At 47.2% G+C, this 19,276-nt stretch overlaps 1 protein-coding gene across 2 annotated transcripts; it reads right to left on the bottom strand.

The window, feature by feature from the left end:
- Positions 1-3,462: 3,462 nt before the first annotated feature.
- Positions 3,463-9,288, bottom strand: LOC146035675 (uncharacterized). Of its 2 annotated transcripts, XM_083159262.1 has the most exons (3): positions 8,721-9,288; positions 7,237-8,613; positions 3,463-6,526 (listed from the first exon to the last, which is right to left on the bottom strand). In XM_083159262.1, exons 2-3 carry the CDS (start codon positions 7,726-7,728, stop codon positions 5,876-5,878), a joined length of 1,143 nt encoding a protein of 380 aa, XP_083015388.1. In that variant the 5' UTR covers positions 7,729-8,613; positions 8,721-9,288; the 3' UTR covers positions 3,463-5,875. The 2 variants fall into 2 exon arrangements, with proteins under 2 accessions (XP_083015388.1, XP_083015387.1); XM_083159261.1 differs by having other exon boundaries at positions 7,237-9,288.
- Between the last annotated feature and the right edge of the window lie 9,988 nt (positions 9,289-19,276).

Below are 19,276 nucleotides of genomic sequence, written 5' to 3'. Positions count from 1 at the left end.
TTCATCTCAGGGAGCGGAGATGGTGAAAGTATGTGAGAAGGGGTGATGTTACACTGCTCCACCAATTTCCCAGGGGTGGGCAGAATGAGGAGCCTACCGGTCCATTACTCCCCCAATCCTGGAACCAGGAAAAGCTGCGGCAAAGCCAATTGTTTCTGGTACCAGGATCCTGCAGGGGTTTGTGCAATAATCTCTTCCCCCTGCATGCAAAAACAGACCTAGTCTGACTGGCGCCTATGAATTAGTGACTGGAGACTAATGTCCACTTAATATTGTCGGAGTGTTTTTCCCCTCGTTCCTAGCTGCTGGTCAGTCCTGTCAGTGTCCACAGGTCTAGTGCCTGAACAAATAAGGCCATGGGCTTACTGCATGGATATGGGTCCACGGGTCTACTTCCCGAATACGCGGCCATGGGTGTAGTGCCCAGCTATAGGAACCCACGGTCTTAGCAACCAGATATAGGGGCCCACGGGCCTGGAGGGCCTGACTATAATGCCCACATACCAAGAGGGCCTGAATATGCTTACAGGACTTATGTCCGAACCCTGGTGGTCTAAACATAGGGTGGGGTAGGTGTCCTACAGCTACCTACCAGGCATTGGGAGAAACCATGGGGGGAGCTTTATAAGCTTTTTTGCATTCCAACCCCGGAAGGTCTCTCCAGTCCTCTTCTTCTTTCTTCTGCCGCTGGCCTATCCCAGCCATCGACTCCTCTTCTTCCTTTCTGCCGCCAGCCACCAATGGGAATCTTCTTTCTTGATCCCAGCATTTTCTGGCCTTTTTCTGGGCCCCCGACGATTCCACCAACATGTGGAGCTGCTTCTGGATCCTTCAACATATTTTGGCTTCTTGCGGAGCTCTTCTGCTCTTCGTCCCTGCCGTTGGACCTCCTTCAACACCTTCCCAGTCTACTTTCTCAGGAACTAAAGGATGTTCCAGGCCCAGGACGCCCGATGCAGCACTGTCACCATCACCAAGATCTGACCTTTGATCCCAGCTCTGACTGGAGCCGGGTCCTGCTGGTGATACAACTCTTTCTCCCTTACTGCAGCTTTGGTGCTGGGAACAGAGAAGTTGTCCCAGCACTGGGACACATCTCTACAGATGGGAACTTTCAAACCCACGCAGATAGGAAACAGCACACCAGTTTAAGGTTTTTTGTGCAATTTAGCTGAAGCTAGTTTATTGCACAGTAAAATAAAAATCTAAAACAAAATCCGTCCGGACCACCGCTTCCCCCCACCACTTAATCCCCTCGGTAACATACATACAGATGTCTTGTTTTACTTACCCCTCGGTAACATGCAAGGGGATGTGCGCAAACACATCTCGCATGTGGCCGAAGGGGAGATAAATCATTAAATGGTCGCGACCATCGAATGATTTTCTCCCCTTCAGAAATACAGTCAGTCTGAACTGACTTTTTTTTTGCTTTGTGCGCCGAAGTGGGGTTGGCACTGACGTCCTCTGACATCAGTCGTCCACCTCCGGCAGGCATCAGCCCGCCTGCGTTCCCAAGGGAAAAAACACCCTAAAATGCTGGGCGTTCCCCTCCAGACCCTCAACTTTTTATGGGTCACATCAAGCCTTACGCATTCATAGTCACAGGCACGTAAGCACATATGCACTTGATCATAACTCCCTGCTACCACAAGACTCCTACATGGGGACATGGAAATGCTCATTCTACAGAGGCTTCTGCCACCAGCACCTGTAGCTGCCTCCTTTTGAATATATGTGGACACGCTGCTGCCAGGGCCATTTCTAGACAATTTGACTCCCAGTATGAACAAAAAAAATGTGCCACTCTCCAAATCACATTCTCACAATTCAATATTTGCACGCATTCCCAAATTCCCCAAAAAGGGAGTGTGGACTGCAATGAGCGTGATCTTGTTGCAATGGCCATGGCCATGCAGAACTACCTTGCTCTATAAGGTACAATAGTACCCCTTGTACCATAATATATCCCATACAGTAATGCCCCTTGCACCATATTAGGACACACACAATAATGCCCCTGGTACCATATTATGCCCCACACAGTAATGCCCCTTGCACCATATTCCCCACACAGTAATGTTGCATACACCATATTATGCTCCCACAATAATACCCCTTGCACCATAGTTATGCCCCACAATAACATTCCATGCACCCATATTATGCCCAACACAATATTGGCCCTTACACCATATTTATGACCCCACAGTAATGCCCCTTGCACCATATTCATGACCCCACAGTAATCTCCTGACGCCACATTATGGCTCCACAGTAATGCCCCAGTAACCATATTATGGGAGTGATTCTGGTTGGCTCGCTAAGTGTGATAATTTGCTGCTTAGCGAGCCTTCTAACACCACCTGCCGGGCTTGCGAATGCACGCCCCCCCCTGGCGTGCTCCGAGCATTCCCTGCCACTTTGCAAATGGATGTTTTGCATAAACATCCATTCGCAGGGTAGCGTACGGGGGAAAAAATCATTCGATGGTCGCCGACCATTGAAAGAGTTTTTCCCCCTTCTCGCAAATCTGTCAGTCTGGGCTGACCTACACTTGCTGTGTCTGGTCCAAAAACGGGGCAGGCAGCTGATGCCTGCGTTCACATGCATTGTCCTGGTCGTCTCCATGCAAATGTCGTCAAAGGTGCTCGAACAGCAGCCCTGCACATGAGCATGTGCGAATATGGGTGGTTAAGCTATTCAGTGTGTGGACTGACCTCCGTCAAAAAATGCTTATTCCCATCAACACCGTAGACTCTACCAATACTTTGAGATCCAACTGACAAAGCTGTTGATGATCATCCCTTAAATTCTGACTTCCATCAGTCATCTGTGACAAGGATTTACACTTGTTGGACCCAATTCAGGTTTGGAAGCAGGGCTGTGAAAACACAGCCTTGCTGATTATTTGAGGGCCATGCATACGTACTGCAAACCGTATGCATGCACGTTCCTCAAATAATCGGTCTCCGGTGGGCAAGGGGGAGCAGAGAGCACGGATCCTCTGTAGTTACACCACTGGTTTTCACCTCATGTACACAGCTGCAATTTTTTCTATTTATCTTTATTCATAACCCTTCTCATTGAATTGCATTCCTACTTCTCTTTATCTCTACCTTTTCGTCCCAATCTCATAAACTAACCCCCCCACGTGATCCCTACCCCAATTGTCTCACGGTCTGCCCCTTATTGTTTTCCTATCCCATCCCCCCTAGCACCTGATCAATGCTGTGCATCTGCACAACATATATACCCAACCTGATCGCTGGGCTCCGAAATCTCACAGCCCAGTTTTGAGGTGTGAATCGGAACTGTGGTTCATTGCTGATCCCTGATTAATTTATCTAACCTTGAACGATTTTGTACACAGGCATGGGCAAATATCGCTCTGTATCCAAGCTAATAAAAACATATTAAAAAGACTGTTAAATAGGTAAAGCTGGGTACACATATGTACAATTTCATTTTTCTTGCGACCGTTCGATCGACCGTATACACGTTCGGCCGTCCGAAACATACGACCGATCTGCGCGTACACATATGTACAATTTTACTGGCGACGTCCGATGTACTCCCGTCCAAACAATCGCAAGAAAAAGATTGTACCACCGTACACACTCTCCCGTTCTGGCTATTCGAACGATAAAAATGTACACAACATTATCATAATGGGCTGGATTAAAAGAGCATAGCAAAACGAGGCGTGATCACGGAACAAAGAATCGTTCGTGTAGTACAGTGAATAGAGCCGTGACTATTCATATCCATTGCTAGCTGTACTGGATATACGTACGTACGTTCGTCTATCGGTGCATTTGGGCCTTTTTAATCATGAGCTTGAGGAGAAGGAAGGCTCGTGCGTGCATTTTGGCTGCTATGGCCATCAGATTGCGGGCTATTAAAAAAAGAAAAAGGACCAAGAATCGGAGCTGCTGGACCAGAGACTGGCTTCTGAGGAGAGACACCTTCTCCCACATGCCATTGCTACAGGAGATACGGGAGAACAATCCTGATGATTTCAGGAATTATCTCCGTATGGATGACGCTACCTTCATGGAGCTGCTGACACTGGTTACCCCTTTAATAGAGAGAGAGGACACCTATTTCAGGAGGCCTATTTCTGCAGAGCAGAGACTGGTGGCAACGCTGCGTTATCTGGCAACAGGCAGGACCCTTGCCGACCTGAGATTCACAACCGCAATATCATCTCAAGCGCTGGGGTTGATAATACCAGACACCTGTGATGCCATCGTCCAAGTTCTACAGGAGAAATACATGAAGGTAAATATAGAAATTACATACATGTCCCCCATATGTATAGCTGTGCACATACCTGTACCCTATATGTATATCATTACAATGCCTGTTAATGTAATCTTTACACCAGTGGGTGGGGGGTCATTTTGATAAGGCGGGTAATAGCTTTGAGGCTGCAATGGGGGAGGGCTGATGTGTCTAAAATCAACCCAACAGATTAATAATACGCATATACTTTTATATTGCAGTTTCCATCGACCAAGGAGGAGTGGCAAAATATTGCACGTGATTTCCGTGATCTTTGGAATTTCCCTAATTGTGGTGGAGCTATCGATGGCAAACACGTCAGAATCATGCCCCCTGCAAAGAGTGGCTCTTTTTATTATAACTATAAGGGGTTCTTCAGCATTGTTCTAATGGCCATCGCTAATGCTCGATACGAGTTTGTATTTGTGGACATTGGGAAAAATGGTAGAGTTTCAGATGGAGGAGCCCTGGAGTATACCTTTTTCCACGACCAACTGAAAAAAAATCTACTGAATCTGCCAGAGCGGACTGAAAATGAGCACGGTTTGAACTTTGTTTTTGTGGCGGATGAGGCCTTTGCATTGCACCCTAATGTCCTTAAACCCTACCCACAAAGGGCACTGAACAGGGAACGGCGCATTTTTAACTATCGCCTGTCACGTGCCAGGCGAGTGGTTGAAAATGCGTTTGGGATTCTGAGTAATAAATTCAGAATTTTTCACAGTGCCATCAATCTGCGCCTAGATAAGATTGACAAAGTGGTGCAGGCCTGCTGTGTGCTGCACAACTACATGCGCAGAAAAGCGGTGCACACACAACAACTGGGGGCTACAGTGGACGACAGCCAAGTTGTTGACGAGCCTATTGGTCTGACAGCTTTGGCAAATAATTTAAACACCAGAAATGCATCAACGCAAGCAAAGTTGTCAAGAGACGAGTACTTGGATTATTTCAATGGTGTTGGGGCTGTGGAGTGGCAGAATGACATGATTGCTTAAAAATGTACGTTTTTGTCATTGTAAATATATTGTTTTTTGGTGTGTACTAATCAATATTTTGCCAATAAAATTTGTATACTCACAGTTCCGCACAAGTTGTCCTCTGCGTCTTATTGCAGCAAGGAGGGGGAGGTGGAGGCCGAATCACGGCAAGTGAGTGGTAGTACTCAGGTGCCAGGCATTCCTGGAGGGCACAATGCCACGGCACCTGGAGTGCAGACTGTACCCAGTACTGGTGTTTATGTACTAGCAAGTAGTTGCTCCACCACACCTATTTCTATGCCAATTTCTCCTGGTACTTTTGTACAGTCTCCAGGAGCAATACATGAAGGTAAATATTGAAACAACATGCATGTACCCCATATGTATATCTGTGCCCTATAGTCACCCTGCATGGTAAATGATATTTTCACACGGACACCAACTAGATTACAGAATTTTTAATTTTTGTATAAATTATTAACTTATAAACTTATAAAAAATATAACATAAATAACAAGGAAATAAATAATAAAGAAATACTTAAACATAAAAATATTTAAACTATATTATTAAAACAAAAATGCAATTAAATCAACTATATAAAATATTTACATCTGGTGGTAAACTTGGCCCACCCCATAATCCCCTGTATCCATCGGTGGTTGGGAGGGAGATGGAGTTTGGAAGGGGCCACCAGGTGGACCTGGTGGGAGCGTATTAGCCGCCGTTGCCGGTTGGTGCTGCCTTTGCCCAGTTGGTGGCTGTAAATGGTGATACTGGGGATATTGCACCGGGTGAAATACAGCTTGTTGGGGTATAGGAGCTGGGCTGATGGGTTGAAATTCAACCCTAGGCAGAGGGGTCTCATCGGTGAGACGTGTGTGCCGGGTCAGAGTCCCCACACGGGCCCGGTACAGCGTCTCATAAAATATGCGCTCTACCTCCACCCTTGTAGCCGGGTCCAACTTTCGCAAATTGTCCGCTAATACGCTCCCCACCCGGTCCGCATCATCCTCATCCATGCTCATCAATCTGTTGGCAGACTCCAGGATCTTGGTGGTTGCCACGTCCGCAGCATCTGGAGTCTGCCTCGGCCTTTTGCGCCCTCTTCTTGATGGTGCTTCTGCTGCACTTTGAGCGCTTGATGGAGGTTCACCGCTGGTCGTGGCGGTTGGTGTGGGGGTGGAGCAGAGGGTCGGTGAAGGCAGCTGTGATGCCACCTCCAGCGATGCCGAAGACTCCTCCTCAAATAGCGATGGCTGTAACAAAACAAGATGATGTATCACTATAGATTTTTAAGACTTCCATATATTTTTATATCTACGCAGAAGAACGCAGCCCACACACCACCATGTTGCTGCCATGGATGAAAGTGAGCTAGTTGAAGAGGCGTTATGATTGGCATCTCTGGAAACTAATTATTTAGATACCAGACATAACAAATACTAATTTAAACACCAGAAATGCATCTATGCGTGCTAAATTAACCAGGTATGAATACATGCAGTATTTTATTGGTGTTGGCGCTGTGGATTGGCAGAATGATATTATTTCGTTAATTTTACACCACAAAAAAATATTACAATAATCCGCGCCAGAAAGACTACAACAGTGTAGATACCAGGGATTACCAATGGCAACCAAAACTTCCAAATACAAAAAATGTGGGAAATGCACTTGCGATGTCTGAATATTGATCACTGTCTTCCCAGGCGGATAAGAGTATAGCTCCACCACTGAGAAGAACCAGAATTAGGGCCACAGAGAAGGTCAAATTGACGATGTAGAACCAAAAGGGTGGGGTATCGCCCCCTGCAACTGACCTCTCTGTTGTGCCCAACAGAGAGGTCAGTTGCAGGGGGCGATACCCCCCCCTTTTAATTTTACATGTTCACAATTTTTATACTGTACTTGCTGTTATATTTATCTTGTGTGCAAAAAATTTTTCAAAAAAAATCCGTCTACTTACTGTGCCGCAAATGGTGTCATCTGAAACCTCTTGGGTGCACGCGGAGGTGGAGGGTGCAGGCTGGTTCCTTGAAGTGTTGCCGACCGAATCCCTGGGCAGCTCCTGGTCCACCGTGAAGGCCAGCAGGTCATAGTACCACAGCCTGGGCACATACACTTGGTCTGCCCCTGCCCCAGACCGCTTTGAGGACTCAACCTTATTTAATTCCTTTTTAAATACGGTCCTCATATTAGCAATGCGAGTCCGGACCCACTCCACATTTGCTATGGGGTAGTATGTCTGGCTCACCCTCACCAGCTCCTCCAGAGCAGATAGCCTCTTCTGCCTATTCGAATGGTCTCTGGATTTGGTGTTCCATAAACAATTCTGATCCCTGTAGGCCTCAATGAAATCCTTCATAAATTCGACATTTTTTTCTGCCATGGTTGAATTTCTGTGCCAAAAAATAAAATAAAAAGGCATATTATTTTCTTGATACAAAAAGCACACCATAAACCATTTAATGTACAGGTGTTCAGTCTGTGGGCCACTAGATATACTGTAGCTATAGTACAGGAGTTGAAAGTCTGTGGAACATAGGATACACGGTCACTACAAGCCCCAGCATACCCCTGGCCCACAGATTGAAGTCCCTGTCATAGAAAACTACACATTTTGTTTTAATACTCACCGAAATAAATGTCGATACAGTCCGGAAAATTCGCTGCGCTGCTCCGATCAATCCAACAGCAACGACGGAATATTCTTTCGTGCAGAACGTGGCTTGAAACACAGTGATTGGATGAGCACAGGAATCTCCGCCCCACTCACGTGCTTCGCGTCACACAGACACGGGACATCGAGGAGCCATGTCGGAGGGTCTGGCGCCACCGCATATGGGGGAGGCCAGTACAGAACCTTTGATTTCCAAATCAGTGATAACCACAGATAAAGAAATCGCTGACAGACAGGACAACAAGGAGAAAAAAGTGACGCGCGCATCCGCCATGTCATCTGCAGAGGTGGAACTGATGGTCAAAATGCTGGATAGAAGGGACTACGATTGTTCGAGAAAAACATACCCCAAGACAAATTACAGAAAAGAAATTATTATGCAGCGTGTATGCAAGGAGATAAAGGAGAAGTTTGGGAAAAGAAGGTCCAAATACCAGCTCCAAAAACGGTGGTCGGACCTGAAGCACAAGGAGCAGGCCAAGCTGAAGAAAATTCGTGGAATTATTAAAAGAAGTGAGTCCAATGCCCTAGGTGGCTTTATTAATATACTGTCATGATCCATTACATTTTGAGTGTTTTGCTGACATGTTGCTTGTTTTTATTTACTCAGAGGAAATCCAATCCAGGAGAAGGCATGAGGAAGGCAGAGACAGGGCCTCCAACCTAAAAATAAAGAAGGAGAGTACAACAGGTAAGGTTTTGTACCAGCACACCAACAGAACAACACATGTTTTATACACACAACAAGGGGTAGTAATATGTCACTTTACCTTGTCACTATAGATGATATCCAGGCTGCGCAGCCGATGGAAGGGACCACAGAGGGCCACCAAGTGATTGCGATCACCAGCAGTGTAGATGGTGAGTGTATACTGCAAATCATCTTTATGGGATAGTGACGTATCATTTGTGGAAAGGTAAACATTTCTTTATCTGTACTTATTATAGATATCATCGAGATTTCAGATGTCAGTGCAGAGGGGGAGAAGAACACACCATCACCTGACACGTCCAGCGACGAAAGCACAATGCAAGAAAACATGACACAAGTCCATAAATGTCTACAAGAACTAAGCGGGAAAGTCCATACCGTAGCCCAAAAAATTACGAAAATCCAAAAAGGCGTAGCAGTAGTACACTCTTTATATGAAAAAATTTATAACGGTTTGCATTATAAAGTCAAAAAATAGTTTGTGTACTTTATTTTACTTGGTTCTCCTTCTTGTTTATTTGGAGGCCAGCAGCATGCACCTTAAAATGGTGCATGTCATGGCAAGCAGTCCCACGGCAGCAATGCATCACATGTGAGCAGGCCGGGATGTTCCCATGTGATGCGTTGCTGCCGTGGGACCGCTTGCCACTACATACACCACCATGTTCAAATGTGTTTTCATGTTTTTTGGGTGGGTGGGCTTTCCTGCTAAACCTTCACACGTGGCACTTATGTCATGGCAAGCAGTCCCACGGCAGCAATGCATCACATGTGAGCAGGCCGGGATGTTCCCATGTGATGCGTTGCTGCCGTGGGACCGCTTGCCACTACATACACCACCATGTTCAAATGTGTTTTCATGTTTTTTGGGTGGGTGGGCTTTCCTGCTAAACCTTCACACGTGGCACTTATGTCATGGCAAGCAGTCCCACGGCAGCAATGCATCACATGTGAGCAGGCGGGGATGTTCCCATGTGATGCGTTGCTGCCGTGGGACCGCTTGCCACTACATACACCACCATGTTCAAATGTGTTTTCATGTTTTTTGGGTGGGTGGGCTTTCCTGCTAAACCTTCACACGTGGCACTTATGTCATGGCAAGCAGTCCCACGGCAGCAATGCATCACATGTGAGCAGGCCGGGATGTTCCCATGTGATGCGTTGCTGCCGTGGGACCGCTTGCCACTACATACACCACCATGTTCAAATGTGTTTTCATGTTTTTTTGGGTGGGTGGGCTTTCCTGCTAAACCTTCACACGTGGCACTTATGTCATGGCAAGCAGTCCCACGGCAGCAATGCATCACATGTGAGCAGGCCGGGATGTTCCCATGTGATGCGTTGCTGCCGTGGGACCGCTTGCCACTACATACACCACCATGTTCAAATGTGTTTTCATGTTTTTTGGGTGGGTGGGCTTTCCTGCTAAACCTTCACACGTGGCACTTATGTCATGGCAAGCAGTCCCACGGCAGCAATGCATCACATGTGAGCAGGCCGGGATGTTCCCATGTGATGCGTTGCTGCCGTGGGACCGCTTCCCACTACATACACCACCATGTTCAAATGTGGTTTTATGTTTTTTGGGTGGGTGGGTGTCCGTTCCTGCTACACCTTCACGCAAGCACCTGTATGTGATACTCTGTTCAGGTCCGACCACCCAAATAAACAATGTGTTCACAGTAATTTTTGTCAGTATTTCTTAATAAATGTTAAGTGTTTATGCAGAACAATGAACATCACATATCTATCTATCTATCTATCTATCTCTATCTATCTATCTTCTATAACTTCTAGAATGCACACACAACGATTATTTATTTCAAAACGAATGCACACACAACGAATATTCTTTAACAGCATGGGGCGGAAAGTACGGGGGAGAAGACTTCCTGTTGTTTACTTGCTGCGCTGATGGAGGGATGACGCAGCTAGTCAACACCCACATGGGCGTGCTGCGTTTGGGAGGAATGATCGCAGGAACGGGCTGCATATCGATCGAACGTGCGTACACATGTCACTTTTCTTTCGATATGGAGCCGTCCTGTCGGAAGAATATTAAGCAGCAAAGAACCTGCGACCGACCGACCGTGGACGGCCAAAAGCGTTTTTGGCCGTTTATCGATCGCAACGAAGGGATCGGGACAGCGTACACATATATACAATCGAACGGCCGTTCGTCCGCAGATCGGAAGAACGGCCCGACGATTGTACATATGTGTACCCAGCTTAATATAGATAGATAGATAGATATTTTTGTAGTCCTAGAATACAGAACATGGTATATTAATTGGCAGCAAGCCAGGGTGATGAAACATATCATATGACATTTGGAAAGAAGACACCTGTGTAAATGTGCATGTCAGGTATGCCTGTACTGTACACAGCTCTATGTACTTTCACTTTCCAGACACGCAATGCAGTGATTCACACCCTAAAAATCTGTACAATATGTTCAAAGTTTGTAACTCCTGGTGCTTCTGTAATGTTAGATGGTTTTATAAACTAAAGAATCATCATCTGACATAGATTTGTCTAATATATCATATCAAATCTAATCATTTTTAATGTCACTGTTACATTAAAAGTAATGCACAAGTGAAATTCCATAAAAGAAAAAAAGAGGAAATACAGGTTGAGTATCCGGTATCCGGACATCCCTTATCCGAATTATTCCAAAAACCGTGGTTTTTGGAATCATTCGAATTTATTTATTTTTTAACCCCCTAACCCTCTTTTCATACTTACCAGGTCCCCGGGCGTCCACAGCAGGCCTCCGGCATCTTCTCCAGGGTCTCCAGCGGTCCCAGGAATGCATTGCGCGAGTGTGCGCGCGTCAGTGAAGTCACCGGTGCGCGCGCACACTCGCGCAATGCATTCCTGGGACCGCTGGAGACCAGGAGAAGATGCCGGAGGCCTGCTGTGGACGCCCGGGGACTGCGTGGATGCCGAGGGACCACCGGACACCATCAGGGGACAGGTAAGTATGGCTACAAAAATATATTCCAAAAACCGGAAAATTCCCCTATCCGGAATGCTCGTGGTCCCGAGCATTTCGGATAGGGGATACTCAACCTGTACTCACAAATCACATACTCTGATTCAAACTTGAGACAACAGAAGAAAAAAAACTGTTACGCAGCCGACTAGTACCGCAACCTAGACATCTATATCGTTTTCCAGAAGGTAACAAAGAGAAAAGAGAATGAGAAGGGTGGGGCTAGGATCTTCGGTACTCTTTACCTAGAAGGGCGCCCACAATTTCGATCGTGGGCATCGTTAGTAAAAAAAAATCGCGTCGGTCGCATCGCATGCGACCAAAAAATCGCATGCGATGCGACCGACGCGATGCCCGCGATTTCCCATAGGAAACAATGTTAAATGTCCCAATTGACCCGATTTTCCTGTTCAATGCCTCAATTGACCCGATTTTTCCATAGGAAACAATGTTAAATGGCCCACAGAGGCCAAATAGGCACCCTGAAGTGTGAAATGGCCCCCACAATTGTTAACGCCACACCACGATCAACGTGAACCCGAAGCGTGGCGAGCGCAGCGAGCCCGCGAGGGGCGGCGGTACGCGTCCTACGACCTTTTGATACACCCACTATCCACGTCGGCGTGGAGTTGATAATAGAAAGTGTGGCGAGCGCAGCGAGCTACCGAGCCCGAAGTGTGGCGAGCGCAGCGAGCCCCGCGAGGGGACACAGACAACTGTGAAGCCCGCGAGGGGACGCGGATACCTGTGAAGGTATCCGCTGCGCTCGCCACGCTTCGGGCTCGGTGGCTCGCTGCGCTCGCCACACTTTCTATTCTCAACTCCACGCCGACGTGGATAGTGGGGGTATGAAAAGGTCGTAGGACGCGTACCGCCGCCCCTCGCGGGCTCGCTGCGCTCACCACGCTTCGGGTTCACGTTGATCGTGGGGTGGCGTTAACAATTGTGGGGGCCATTTCACACTTCAGGGTGCCTATTTGGCCTCTGCGGCCCATTCCATTTTTTATGGAAAAATCGGGTCATTTGAGGCATTGAACAGGAAAATCGGGTCAATTGGGACATTTAACATTGTTCCCTATGGGAAATCGCGGGCATCGCGTCGGTCGCATCGCACCCGATTTTTTAGTGCATGCAATGCCCGCGATGGCCGCGATGGGCGCCCTTCTCGGTAAAGAGTACCGGATCTTATTTTAGAAATAATGTCTGCCATCCTAGGCAAGGGTTGGCCAATCATTTTTTCTGCAGCCTTGACTACTCTGTCTAAGGAACCACAGTCAGAACACTTGGAATTCCCATACCATACTGTGATAGCATAGGTTAATAGACTCTCAATTACACAGCAGTAGAAATTCACGAGTATTGGCCTAGATAACCCCGCTGCCCTAAGTCTCCGCAGGAAATAAAAGTGTTGCTGAGCCTTTCTTACCGCTATAACTGTATGCACAGACCACGTAAGATCTTCAGTGATACCTAGAAATTTTGTATTACTGACCCTCTCAACCTCTTCACCATTTAGAGATATCGGTCTAATGGTGGATTTCCTAGATCTTCTAAAATCTATAACCTCCTATTTTGTTTTTTTACTATTCAAGAGTAAGTTATTATTAGCCTCTCCCCATTTTATCAGCTACTGCACCCTCGCTCTATAATAGTCCTCTTCTGATTCTGATAAACAATACGAGGTGTACAATGAATATAAAAAGGGTCTCAAAACACATCCCTGAGGGACACCTACATTTAAGACAAGCTCAGATGAAATAGATGAACCCATCCTGACTGATTGCGGGCGATCAGTCAAGAAGTCCAACAGCCAGTCACACATAGGAGCATTGGGGCAGATGTATTAAGCTTGGCAAAGAGATAAACTGGAGTTAACGTGGAAGGAGATAAAGCACCAGCCAATCAGCTGTGTTTGAAATATGACAGTTGGGAGTTGATTGGCTGGTGCATTATCTCCTTCCACTTTATCTCCAGTTTATCTCTTCACCAGGCTTAATACATCTGCCCCATTGTAACCAATCTCCCTAAGCTTTGTAATCAACACCGCAGGTGTTTTAATGGCTATATACAGTGAGGTGAACAGCATGAATATACCTGGCTTAGACATAGAACAGCAGGGTTGCGGTTTGAAAGAATCCAGGCTGGGTATTCCTTTTGGGTCAGGTCTTAGAAACAGCTAGTTTGATTGCAGAAACCTGTTGGTTATTCTTAAAAGGTGTCAGATGGAAAGAGCAGTGCTCCTGATGTTGGTCGACAATGTCACTGAGTGGGGTTAAGTGGCATAGGCAAACGCCTCTTGGCAAGTGACTTAATTTATGACAATATCACTGATATATATTAATATGATCAATAGAGCTGCTACCACATCATACTGTTTAAGGGACAGAGCAAAGCTGTTGCAAATGTCTAGTGTACCAGCTTCTTCTACCACATTTACTGTATGTGTGGATCTGAGCCCAACATTGCAATGGACCAGAGAGTAGCTCCCAGGAGGAAAAGACAGGAGCCTTACCATGAAGTGGGAGATTGTGAGCTTAGAAAGTGCAGTAAACGTTCTATTATGTTTGTGTATGTATTTATTTATTATGATATGTTTAACCTTTTCCTGTTACCGCTCCCCCAGTCTTGAGATCCCTGTTCAATGCTTTAGGGGAAGACAGCACTGAATAGGGCCCCACCGCTATTTCCCCCGTCTGAAATAGCGGTGGGGGATTGAATACTCCCCTCACTCCAATGCACTGCAGAATAGGAGATTTTAAATTACATTTAGAAACCCTCCTCTAAAAATCCTGCGTTGTACACTTTACCCACTTTTGGAAATGTTGGGAATGTTGAAGAGGCCCACAGGGGTCCGTGGGCCTGCTATCCCATTTCAGACAGCAGGTAGGCAGGAAGAGAGAGGATGCTGGTTGTGCTAGGAGAGAGTCAGCCTCTCTCCTATGTGCAGTGGGTAGGTAATCGCATCTGCCCTCCCTCCACCAGCAGAGAGAGGGTAATAATAGAGAGTATTCTTTTGTAAGAAAAGTGGTCCTGGCCAAACTTCCCCCGCTACCCCACTGGTCATGCTCACTCCCATTACAGGTGGTGCCATTGGTGATCTGAAGGTGGTGATTGTAGGAACCTAGACCTCAGGGTCTTTTGGAACACTTAATAACTTACGGTGGGGTCCAGGGATGGTTGCATCACGTGGAGCTCCGATCACTCATCCACGGAGCTCCACCATCCCCGTCCTCCAGAGCAGCATGGTGGAGGAGCAGCGTGGCGGAGGAGGCGGCGGCTTCGGCGAGCAGAGGGAGAAGGTGGGAGGAATCGAGCACCATGTCACCTGGAGCAGGATGCTGTGATCCCCCCCCCCCTCGGCAGCACCATTGGCCCAACTCCATCGGTCCGGGGAACACCCCCCCCCCAGGAAACAGAGCACACCAGGTACGTCAGTGCAGCACTGAATGAAAGATGCAAGGGTCTTTCAGGAGACCAAAAACTAACTGACCTTTTTTACACACACACTGGCAAACAGTGTGTGTGAGGCAAACAGATCACAGATAAGGATGGTTACCTTTAGTAGACATGCAAACCTGTTTGTGTCAACTTGTGTTCATGTTATCAGGCCAAAATCTCCAGGGTATCTAAACATTTGATCAGGGTCATTTGGGTAGTTTCTGTTTTTATTAAGATTTAAAAAGAGTAAACACAGTTGTTTGACAATAAATGGCTTCACCCAACCACTAACAATGACTGAAGGAAAAGTTTGTGAGTTATCATTCATATTCTCTGACAAACTGCCAGAAAATCACAAATTCTGCTAGAGTATGTAAACTTATGAGCACAACTGTATGTATGTACTGTATGTATGTATGTATGTATGTATGTATGTATGTATGTATGTATGTATGTATGTATAGACGGACGAGAAAATTTATGCTTAGGCAATTCTCAAAAGTTTTGTAAAGTGAAAATGTTTTTCAATAAATGGACCCCTATAGGCCTTTAACTCCTTCTGTGGTATGCCCGGAAATTTCTTGGGCTGAGCTGCGCTGCAACTTCAGTGGTATGCCCTAGAAATGTCTGGGCATGCCTCTGTAAAGAAAGGGTGCACAAGTGGTGCCTCCAGCGGTGAACCACTGGCGGACCACCATCCCCCCTGTCACTGATCTCCCCCATTGTCGATCCTCCCCGTTGCCACCCATGCAGAATTGCGGCTGCTTGGGGAGGAGCAGGTCTGTGCTCAGTCCTTCGTGTTTTTGGGCGTCCAAACACAGGAATACCCAAACAGACAATGGCTGAAGCTGACAGCAGCAGACCATGGGGAGCAGGGGCTACTGCCAGGGCCGGTGCAAGGCACCGGAGCGCCCCAGGCGAGTCGGGCTGGGGGCGCCCCGGTGCCGGGGGGGGGGGAGGGGGGGGGTGGGGGGTGGGGTGGTGTGTGTGAGGTGTGGGGTGGTACCTGTCCTACCGGCGCTGTCTATTTCAATCTGGCGGCGGAGGCAGCGGGGGTCCCTGCAGTCTATTAAAAATCACGAGCGCTATCCGCCGGGCTATGCGGAAGCGCTTCTAGTGTGAAAACTCTGGCAGCACGCTGATTGGCTGAGATCAGCGTGCGCCGTGCTGCCAGAGTTTTCACACTAGAAGCGCTTCCGCATAGCCCGGCGGATAGCGCTCGTGATTTTTAATAGACTGCAGGGACCCCCGCTGCCTCCGCCGCCAGATTGAAATAGACAGCGCCGGTAGGACAGGTACCCGGGCGGCATTTTCCGCCCTCCAGTGGCCGGCGCCCTAGGCAAATGCCTAGGTTTGCCTAGTGGTGGCGCCGGCCCTGGCTACTGCAGAAGGCAGCAGCTGCCCCTTCTGTGGTGAATATTTCTGGGGCAGGACAAATCTGCCACAGTCTGATGGAAGGTCCGCGCCCCCCTCCCCCACTGCAGAGATTGTGCAGTGGGAGTAGGGAGCAGTTGTTGCCGCAGTAGAACAGCCTCTCTCCCCTACTCAACACAGTGCCCTATGCTAAGTATGGGATAAAGGCAGCTGCAGCAGAAGCATGTGCACCATTTACAGGGATGTGACCACGCCCCTCCCATTGACCACGGCCTCCAATTGACCACACCTCTTTTTTTTACCAGGACCTGGCAGTGCTTTCAGCGGCCCTGGTTGTATTCATAAAGTCATACGTTTTCCAATGACATATCACAATGCATGAAAACAACAGATATAGCATGGATCCCTATGACAGCACCCTTAAGGAGTCATCCAATTACAGCCAGCTTCGAACTTAGATTGTCCCTTAAGATGACAAGGTAGTGTGCAAAGTTTGAAGAAGATTAGTTAAAGAACACGAGAGTTATCATGGAACACCCATACACGCACACGCACACACACACACACACACACACAAATATCATTCAATTATACTTACAGTATGTAGATAGAGATTATGTAGATTTACAATCATAATGATATTATCTGCAAAATATTGCCTATATGCAAATTATTTTGTCTATACTCTATTATGATGCTAAGGGCCACTTGTATCAAGCAGATACAAAAAAGTGATAAAATGGGGAGTGATAAACAGCAAGCCAATCAGCTTCCAACTGCCATGTTACAGGCTAGGTTTGAAAAATGACAGGTAGGAGCTGATTGGCTTGTTGTTTATCACTCTCCATTTCATACATCTGGCCCTCAAACTCTCTCTGATCAACATACAAGATTCAATGAATATTTGCATTATAAATTTTGAAAAGTAGCCCAAAAACTTTATACACAAATCTATAATAGATTTAGTTTCCAGTAAAAAGAAAGCCGATTAAGAATGAGCATTTTATAAACATCAGAGGCAGAACTACCATTGATGCTGCATGTGCAATGCACTGGGCCCCCTGCCTCTCCCTGTCTCCGACTGCCATTTTTTATTTTATGAACTTGGGTTGGGGTGGAGGAGGGGCCCAAATTATGTTTTTGCACCTGGGCCCTCAACCCACAAATTCCGCCACTGCATGAAATACATGGGCGGAACTACCATTGGTGCAGCAGGTGCACTGCACCGGGGCCCCTGAGGACTAAAGGGACCCTCTGCTTTATGGCATATTGTGAACTTGGGTTGGAGTGGAGGAGGGGGCCTAAATAATATATTTGCAACTGGGCCAACAACTTACAAGTTCTGCCACTTATGAGCTTCCCCAAGAATGTAGAATATTGAAACTGTACATCTGGAGACCTGGATAGGAGACAAACGTTACCTAACTGCTAGAACTTTTACTAGCAATTGAGCAGTGTGCTACATCTTAGACAGTTTTATGTCATTATCCAGATTGAACAGCACAAGATGTTCCTATAAAGGCATACAATACCTCCTGGGATAGTTCTGATGTATATCTGCAGTTATCTGGCATTTAGAGGGTTATCAGTTACAGCAACAATTACATGGTTGTTTTTTTTTTTATAAGACTAGTACTACAAATATAGGGGCTGATTCATCAACCACACACAGTCCAAAGGGGTCGATTCTAGTTCCTTTGATCCCTGGCATTTTCTTACCGATGGTGAAGTACTTGGCATATTCTCATATGCGCATGTGCAGGGCATCTGTGCAGGCACCTTTGCCAACCGGCACAGTCGGCGTAGCGCTCGCACAGGGGGAGCAGGGGGGGGGGGGGATGGAGGGGGGGGGGGGCGATGCAGACGTTGGGACATGGGAAGGCCCAGAGTTTCATGGGTGTCCCCATGCATACGATGGTCGTTCCCATGCAAATGCGTCTCCACTGACTTATGTTTGCGATCCCATGAGAAATCATTTGATGGTTGCCGACCATCAAATGATTTCTCCTGCTGTGGGTACATGCGTGGAGATATGTTTTCAAAACACATCCCCTCACATGGTTGCGAGGGGATATGGCGGCAGCTTCCCGAGTCAACCAGAAATGGCTGATGCGCAGCTGAATGTTGCAGTGCATCTTTGCCTATGGATTTGATGGCAACCCTCCAGGAGGCTTTTCCAGCCACTCTTCTAAGGCGGCGGGCATTTTTGGAGGGGCCGCCACCAACAGAATGTGCGTGCGGCTCGCTTCGCTGTAGTGTGGATTGAAGACGGAGGCCGCCAATGCAAGACAGGCAGCGGCAGCACCAGTGCCCCATGGGAGGCTGTTCTGGCTTTTTAGGAACTCCCTGGGCAATGTGCATGTAAGACCCCCTCCCCCTGACAACAAACATATTACTCACCTCTGGCAAAAAACATATAGCTACCCCTGGCATCAAACATGTAACACACCCTCCACCTAGCAATGAGCATGTAACTCCCCCTAGCAATGAGCATGTAACTCTGGACATGGACACCGTTTAAAGTGCACCGCATGCCGTCGCATCGCTCACTGCACTCGCAATGCGTTGGGCACGGTGCCTCGCTACGCTTGGCAAACTGTTTTATTCTCCCACCACTCCCTAGTGGATGGTAGGGCATGAAATACCGCATGTCAGTACATGTCGGCTCAAAAAACAGTGAAAAACCCCATGTCGACCTTTTGACTGTCGACCTAGACACTGTCGAACTAACGACCTGTCAAACTAATGATCTTTCGGCCTTTTCCTATGTTGACCTAGACCCATGTTGACCTTTTCCCATGTCG

Source organism: Crinia signifera, chromosome 9, assembly GCF_055691185.1.
Source record: "Crinia signifera chromosome 9, ASM5569118v1, whole genome shotgun sequence".
Lineage (NCBI taxonomy): Eukaryota > Metazoa > Chordata > Amphibia > Anura > Myobatrachidae > Crinia > Crinia signifera.
This window is presented reverse-complemented; position numbering and strand designations above follow the sequence as displayed.

What these genes read in the sequence shown, in the direction of transcription:
- LOC146035675 (XM_083159261.1), bottom strand. Translation starts at nt 7,728, where the DNA reads ATGGTGTGCTTTTTGTATCAAGAAAATAATATGCCTTTTTATTTTATT. An exon ending in ATGACACCATTTGCGGCACA is followed by an intron (nt 6,527 to 7,236) that starts GTAAGTAGACGG and finishes GTTTTGTTACAG; the next exon opens with CCATCGCTATTTGAGGAGGA.